The sequence below is a fragment of the Xenopus laevis genome, chromosome 3L (assembly GCF_017654675.1).
Source record: "Xenopus laevis strain J_2021 chromosome 3L, Xenopus_laevis_v10.1, whole genome shotgun sequence".
In the NCBI taxonomy this organism is placed as follows: Eukaryota; Metazoa; Chordata; class Amphibia; order Anura; family Pipidae; genus Xenopus; species Xenopus laevis.
Window position 1 is genome coordinate 97,781,749 of NC_054375.1, and position 8,095 is coordinate 97,789,843.

Genomic DNA, 8,095 nt, shown 5'->3' on the forward strand with positions numbered 1-8,095 from the left:
ATAGTGTATAATTAAGTTAGATCTGCTTATTAACTTATTGCATTTTATAAATAGGGCACATTTTACATTTAAGAACCCCCACATATATACCAACATATTTAGTGTATATAATTAAGTTTAATTCATGCAAAGTTTTAGTGATCATCACTAGGTAAATTGTTAGCTTCCATATCTTATATTGCTCTCTGTTTTAGGTATAATTGTAACCGCTACAATGAGGATGATGCGAAGGCTGCTCGAGATGCTCAAGAGGTGGGTAGAGCTTCCATTTTAAAGGGGACCCGTCACCCAAACAAAATTATCCAAATCCTATTTTATCATGTTAGTCAAGCAAAATGAACTTTAATTACACTGTATAAATTATTTGAATATTGTTTCCATCAGTCTGGGAACTCATAATTATAGCAACCAGAAAGGAGCCATTTTGTGGACACTGTTATTAAGGCAAGCCTTGTATCATCTCAGAATCTTGTTTGTGCACAAGGGGACAGGGACCCAATGTCCATCCCCATGCACTGGTTACACAATTAAATCGTTAAGAGAGCTGGGGGAATGTGGGGAGAGCAGTGACATCTAGGAAGTGCTGAATGGAAAGTGAAAGTAATTGCTTGCCCCGCCTCTATGCCCAGGCATAGAGGCGGGGTAGGCAATACTTGATTGACAGCTGATATTTTTAAATGAGTTTACAACAGCTATGAATGCTTTAATAAAAAAAAAAATTGGATTTCATATTTAATTAAAGAAGTACTTTTATTATACAGATTTTTATGTCTGGGTGACGGGTCCACTTTAAAACACCACTTATTCTCGCACAAACCCATTTTTTGTTCTTCTGAAAAAAATGAATATTTTCCAAATATATTCAACAAGACTTTCTACAGTTACTGAACATCATCTGTTCAAAATACCTCTGCTAAATTCTGTTATAAAGTGTTTAAAAAAAATCTAAAACCAGCATACTCATTTTCAAAATGTGTCAACACTTAGCCTACTGATTAAAATTGTTTGGATTTTATGAATTAATGGATATAAACACTGGACATCTAATAAATGCTCAAGTGTATGTACTGACTTGTAATTTGAAATTTGAATTTGTATACATATTTAGATTTCCAGTTTCCACAGAATAACTCAGGGAAACGAATAGCTTTAAAATACTTTCAGTAGAAGCTCTGCCTTTAAAAAAACAGTATTATAGTAAATGTATTTCTTCAAGCTTCACCTTTAGCAATAGTTTCCCATTGAGCTAGAGATTTCTGTGCAGAGACAGGCAGTATACAGTGTTTTTTTAAGGCAGGCAAACATGGGCTATACTGGGTAGACTCTCCACCCAATGTGCCCGTGAGCCAGACAGATCGAGAACATTTTAAGGGGGTCACGCGTGGTGCATTGGCAGAAAGCAATGTATTATTTCTGCCTGATTCTTGAACTGAAACCATTCTTATTCAATCGGGGGTCCACTTCTGATTTCTTTGAATCAATAACCAAGCCAAAGGGACTTGCCCCAGTTCATTGGCAGTCCATGTGCAAAACCATTAATATCAAAAGAGATATGTCCCAAGGCTTTTCAATAGTAAAAATAAATTATGTATTCAAATTCATATTAAAAATTGAATACATACTGACCCCACATGGCCCACCTATTCTTGAACTGACCTGTATCCATATAAAATAAATAACGGACAGGATGGGCAGGCCACTATACACACAGATTATAAATAATTATATGATGATATTGTTGCTATGTACATGTCCAACTTTACATGGAAGACTATAGAAGATCAGATAGTTTGATGTATGTTAAAAAAAAAAAATGCATTTGAGCTATTTTCATAATGTAGTTGCTTTTGCACTCATTAGAAAAGAAATATTTGTGCTACTTCCAAAAGGAATGTAGAAAGTACATTATTCACTTCTCTGCATTTAAAGGGGTTGTACGCCATGAGCAACTGTAAGTTGGCTGTCCCGTAGATACCTAGCATTTGTTCATCCACTCTATGTAGAAAAAAAAAGTTTGTTCCTTGTCCTTGAGATATTGCTTAGAAAGTGCTGTTTATCAATCAATATATCTATCTATCTAGTGTCATTCATCAGGGCTGGTTACTGATTAACCGATGTCTCTTACTTTCTATTAAAAATAGCGATCCCGAGCAGCTTTACAAAGATACCTTTTCTACTGTAACCGCTACATGAATCACATGCAAAGCCTGCGATTTGAGCACAAGTTATATGCTCAAGTGAAGCAGAAGATGGAGGAGATGCAGCAACACAACATGTCATGGATCGAAGTTCAGTTCCTAAAAAAGGCAGTTGATGTGCTGTGCCAGTGTCGTTCCACACTAATGTACACCTATGTCTTTGCCTTCTACCTCAAGAAGAACAACCAGTCTATTATATTTGAGGTAAGCTCTTTGTGCGAGCAAGAGGAATGAATGAGTTACAGAGATTCTACACATAAAGTCTTTAGCCATACAGGAGGAGTCTCCATCCATTAAGGGCTAGTCCACACGAGGAGATTCAGGGAGATTTTGTTGCCTGGCTACTAATCGCCTCGTCTTTTGAGCAACTATCTCCCTGAACTGCCTCAGCGTTTTTCCCCATAGGCTACAATGAAAAGTTGCCTGCGCTAATGCACACGCAGCGATGCGTTTTCAATAGTTGCCCAAAGTTGCCTCAGTGAGGCAATTTCAGGCAACTATTGAAAACGCATTGCCTCTGCTCAAAAGACGAGGCGATTAGTAGCCAGGCGACAAAATCTCCCTGAATCTCCTCGTGTGGCCTTACCCTAAGGGTAAGGACACACTGGACGATTTGTCGCCAACGTTTTTAAAAAGCAAATCGCGGTGACATATCGCTCGTTTTGTCTCTGAACAAAACCAAATGAAAGACGCCAGCTCCTGTGCCCACAGCGCGTTTGTGAATCGCCTGTAGCTCCAAGCGATTTATCAGAAATAGCATGTACTTAGAAAAGCACTGAAATCTCCTAGACACGCACACACACACATACAGATAAGTAGCAGCAATTGTATTCAAATTACAATGCGAACGCAATGACGCAAGAACGTAAAGACACCAGGTTACAGCGGGAAGCACAAACCGTTTCCGGTTTGGGTGGAGCACGTACCGCACAGAGTAATGGGATACAAATCGCTCTGTGCCAATAGTCGCTGTGAATCGTCTGTTCAAAAAAGACGATCGTCTTGTCGCCGCGATTTACTTTTTTAAAACGTTGGCGACAAATCGTCCAGTGTTTCCTTACCCTAAAGGATTCTGCCTTTATCAGCTAATGCAGCATACTCTATTAGATGGTTCTGGCAGGGAAGTGGTTACTTTCAGGAATGCTGTGATAAACAGCTTGTGTAAAGAAAATGGCTTAGACACTTAGACACTGTTCATAAATGAGACACCATGACATATGCTGTGTAACTATTCCCTTGCTATTCATTTACTATTTGCTTAAGTCTTCAAATTCAATATGGTAAACAGTGTTCCCTGTGATTCTGATAGAATAATCAAGCAGATTTAGAGAATGCAACAGAGGTTCTATCTGGATATTTGGAGAGAGACATTTCCCAGGACTCACTGCAAGACATAAAACAGAAAGTGCAAGACAAATACAGGTGAGAGCTAGTTTTCTAGTATTTCTGCAGTTAAATATGTCTTACAAAATAATACAATTGGCAGTTTTGTCATTTATTCAGCCAAATATGAACTGAATCTGAACCCTAATTTGCATATGTAAATCAGGAAAAATTGGGGGCAAGAGAACCACGTGCACAACAAATTTTTGACTTATTTTATTTGCATGACAAAAAGTCTTGCGGTTTTTTTTTTCCGTTCGGCCAAGCATTGGATTTGGCCGAATCTGAATCCTGCTGGAAAAGGCTGAATTCTGGATTCGGTGCACCCTATTGAAATTGTTTGCTTTCAGCCCAATCAAGAATTTATAATTATTGCTAGTTATCATAGTATATGACTCCCCCCCCCCCTCGATTTATTTTAATATATCTGCTGCAGCAGTGGTATAACGTGTAAATTCCCCCTGTCAAAAAAGGGGGGGGGCTCTCTGACAATTCATTGGTCAGCAGATGGTACAAGTTAAACAAGCAGGATTGGCTGCGGAGAAGGATTGCCATGCTACTGACTATTTGACTGAAAAGTTACAAGAATTTTATCGCTTACACCCTTTCACCCATGTTGCCGTGTAAAAAAAAAATAATGAAGCAAATCTGACTGGTAGAATGGAAAGGTAATGCAATCAGAAATATAAAATGAAGTGTGACATGTTCTTCATTACTATATCAACTCCGCTTTGTATTTTAAGAGTTATGTATTGGAATTATTTATCTGCAATCAAATGGATTATTTTCAAGTAAATGTGTAGGTTTTGGCATTGTGATGTAAACTGTCACCTGTAACCCTGCTGTCTTCTTCCTTTCTAGATACTGCGAGAGCAGGAGGCGAGTCTTGCTGCTTCATGTGCACGAAGGTTATGAAAAGGACTTGTGGGAATATATTGAGGACTGATTTCCACCATAAAGACCAACTTCTGTTGCCACCTGACACTAGAATTCAACCTTCCATTAAACGCAGTTCTGCCCCTGAGGCTGACCCCATGCACATTCAGCCGTCTCTTCCCTTTTTCTCTTGCTCTCATCTCTTTCGCTCCTGCCAGGCCTTTGGTTGGTTTATTTTATTTTTGTTAATGGAAAGTCTAAGTAAATTATATTGTAATAATAAAAGGAAAGCAGATAGCGGAGGAAATGGTTTGACAGTATTGTAGGCATATTTAACCCCTTGGAAGACAAAGGGCCATAGAAGCGTTGATCTGTGTTCTGTAAAGTTCTCAAATGCATATGCTAATCCTTGTGGCCACCAAGGGGTTAATTTGTGTGCAGCACCTCAGCAATTTGCAAATTCTTCCTCTTAACTTCTGCTTCCTTTCTAAGCTGATTTCTCCTCTTTCTCTGCTTAGATAAGATAGCCACCCCTTCTCTCAATGCCTCATCCCTTAGTCACATCTCTGCCCTATCTATTGTCTCCTTCTCACTTTAATTGCCACTGTCTTTGCCCATTTGTTCACCTTCAACACCCCTCCCCCGTCAGTCACCCTACCCCACCCATGTCTTACCCCAGGTTGGAGCTGAACAGCTTTCAAGAGTTTAAAAAAAGAGAGAAGATAAAAAAGACAAAAAAATAGCTTTGTACATGACTTTTAAAAACAAAAGATTAAAATGAAAAGAAGACAGCAGTATTTTTCAAACTTGTAAATAGTGCATCTGCATGAGCAGGGAGGAGCTGGGAAGCACGGTGTTTGCATCATGTTTAAGTACAAAAAAAATATTTATTCTTTCTTGAAGATTGATGGTTCTGGCTGTGCTGTTTATTTTGGGGTTCTATAGAAAGTACTATATATATATATATAAGTCCTGTGGGCGTCCGCACTCTATTTTTGTATGATAGCTGAGGTGCAAGATCAATTGTTCATTTGTAGATAGTGAGGAGATCAGCACACTCATTTTCAGATGAATCAAAAGTGCTTTTATTCAACACAGCTTTGTGTCCAACGTTTCGGTCACTATCTATATATATATATATATATATATATATATATATATATATATATATATATATATATATATATATATATATATATATATATATATATATATATATATATATATATATATATATATATTTTCTTCCACAGACTTCTTTCAACCTCATACCCATTGAGGCATGACCAAATGAGTCTCTCTTGTGAGCAAAGCCTCTAAATGACGTATTGAATGTGGTTAAAGTGGTATATGCTGGTAGATCATTGCTCAGTTTGGTTATACAGACAAATTAGCTAATGCTGGTATAATGGTGTGCAGCCAAGTATTCTATCTGGTGTATGATGTATACAGCCTGACATTTTTGCTGACATGCCTGTAGCGCAAATACATTGGCCAGTTTGGATGAAATTTGGCTGAACTGTACCTACTTCTGTGTACAGCATCATACCTCAAAAGTCTATCACATGAAGCTAAGATTCTAAAATTATTATTTATTAGAGTAAAAATCCCTACTTTGGAGTAAATCAGAATCACCATTTAGCTAGGTAGCTGTTTATGACAAAAAATATTTGAGCTATGGCCCTCCAGCTGCCTGTGAAATACAACAACTGGATGACTCATGGCTACACACGCGCGCGCGTCACATCGAATGCGACAGAAATAAGGTAAGTAATGGAAATGTCAGATGGTGTCGCAGCGTTGATCCAACGCGACACGACTGTCAGATGCAGACGCAGCGTCTGCATCCGACATGTCGTGTCAGATCAACAATGCCACTTCATCCGACATTTCCATTACTTACCTTATTTCTGTCGCATTCTGAGTTTTTGCGCAACACGTCAGATTGCGCAGAAATCGTCCATGCAATCCTACCCTTAGACCAGCAATGTCAAAATGATAGCCTTAAAGAGGAACTATCGCAAAAATGAAAATTTCTTCAGCATACTGAAATAAGAAGCTTTCTAAATACAATCAATTAAAAATGCTGTACAGTTTCTGACATAATCAAGTTTATCTTCACTATTCCTCTCTCAGCATCAGTTTCTCTTCATTCTCTCTTCATGCAGCAGTTGGATGTCAGAGAATAATTGACAGTTAAGGTGGCCATACACGGATAGATCCGCTCGTTTGGCGATGTCGCCAAACGAGCGGATCTCCCTCCAATATGCCCACCTTGAGGTGGGCAATATCGGGCTGATCCGATCGTGGGCCCTAGGGCCCAACGATCGGATCCTTCACGTTCGCAAACGGGCGGTCGGATCGCGGGACCGCATCAACGAACAGATGCGGCCGCGATCCGACGGGATTTTTAACCCCATCCGATCGAGATCTGGCCGACTTTCGGCCAGATCTCGATCAGGGAAGCCCGTCGGGGGCCCCCATACACGGGCCAATAAGCTGCCGACTCGCTCTGTCGGCAGCTTTTATCGGCCCGTGTATGGCCACCTTTAGATCAATATATCTTATAGGAGCTCCTTTTGCCTAAAAAGGTGTATTAGAACTCACTGTATTAAAATCACCAGACATCATGTCTCTCTACATGCGGAATTTGTACAAAAGGCAGTAATTTTGTTTGTACTGGAATCAGTTATTTGAGTGAGCTCTTAATACATCTGCTAGGAAAGGAAGCCCCCCCTATAAGATAAATATTGGATCATTCATCTGACACCCAAATGCTGCATGAAGAAAGAATAAAGAGAAACAGATGCTGAGAGACAGATAGTGAACATAAACTTGATTATTTCAGAAATAATGCCGAATATTTAATTGATTGTATTTAGAAAGTTTCTGACTTCAGTATGAGAAAGCTTATATTAAATTGTCATTTTCCCCTTTAACCTTCATAACCATATTTTTTGTATTGTCACGGTACATAATAGATCAGCTTGTGTCTGATAAGAAAACTTTCCAGTGTCTGATAAACTATAAGTTCAAATTTGGTCATTGAATTTATCTGGCCACTGTTTTCCACAAGCAGATGTCTGTCCTCACTTCGTCTATTTCTCCTTGCAAACCAGCTGCGAGTGGATCTATCTGCTGTATTCTATGGACAAATATGCAGCATCCAGACTGGTTACTATTGCGCCAAATGAGAGATCTAAAAAAGTGGAAAACAGATATGAAAAGAGTAAAATCTAGCAGAGGTTCCCAAATATGTGACTGGACCTCATGGTCAACCAAAGGAGTGGATGTAGTGACCTAGGCCGAGGATATGACAAGGATTTTGTTATGGCAAGGACGGGCTATGACCAGAAACTGGACCTCAAATAGGGTCTTGAATCCAAAAAGTCTGGAAGTTCCTGATCCACACAGACCATTGCAATCTCCTGTAGGTACAGTACAAGTAGCTGTGCGGAAAATATAACTAAGTAAGATGGTTTGATTCACTTTAAGCTGTAGATATTTTACAAAAAAATATACAAAGTGATCATGTGACTTCAGATCTGGTATACTGAAGGAGAAACTTAAACTGTGCTGTAGCCTTTAAATAATCACACAGAAAGAACTTTATGCCTTAAAAACTGCGTCACCCCAAT

At 39.0% G+C, this 8,095-nt stretch overlaps 1 protein-coding gene across 7 annotated transcripts in view; it reads left to right on the top strand.

Moving 5' to 3' along the window:
* Nucleotides 1-5,359, top strand: part of arih1.L (ariadne RBR E3 ubiquitin protein ligase 1 L homeolog) — a 30,110-nt gene extending 24,751 nt beyond the window's left edge. For 6 of the 7 annotated variants that reach the window (XM_018251254.2, XM_018251255.2, XM_018251257.2 and 3 more), the window contains exons 12-15: nt 195-252; nt 2,142-2,402; nt 3,508-3,620; nt 4,443-5,359. In XM_018251254.2, coding sequence (XP_018106743.1) covers nt 195-252; nt 2,142-2,402; nt 3,508-3,620; nt 4,443-4,527 — 517 coding nt within the window. In that variant the 3' untranslated portion in view covers nt 4,528-5,359. The remainder of the gene's footprint in view (nt 1-194; nt 253-2,141; nt 2,403-3,507; nt 3,621-4,442) is intronic. The other variant, NM_001096354.1, reaches the window with a different exon arrangement.
* Nucleotides 5,360-8,095: the final 2,736 nt, after the last annotated feature.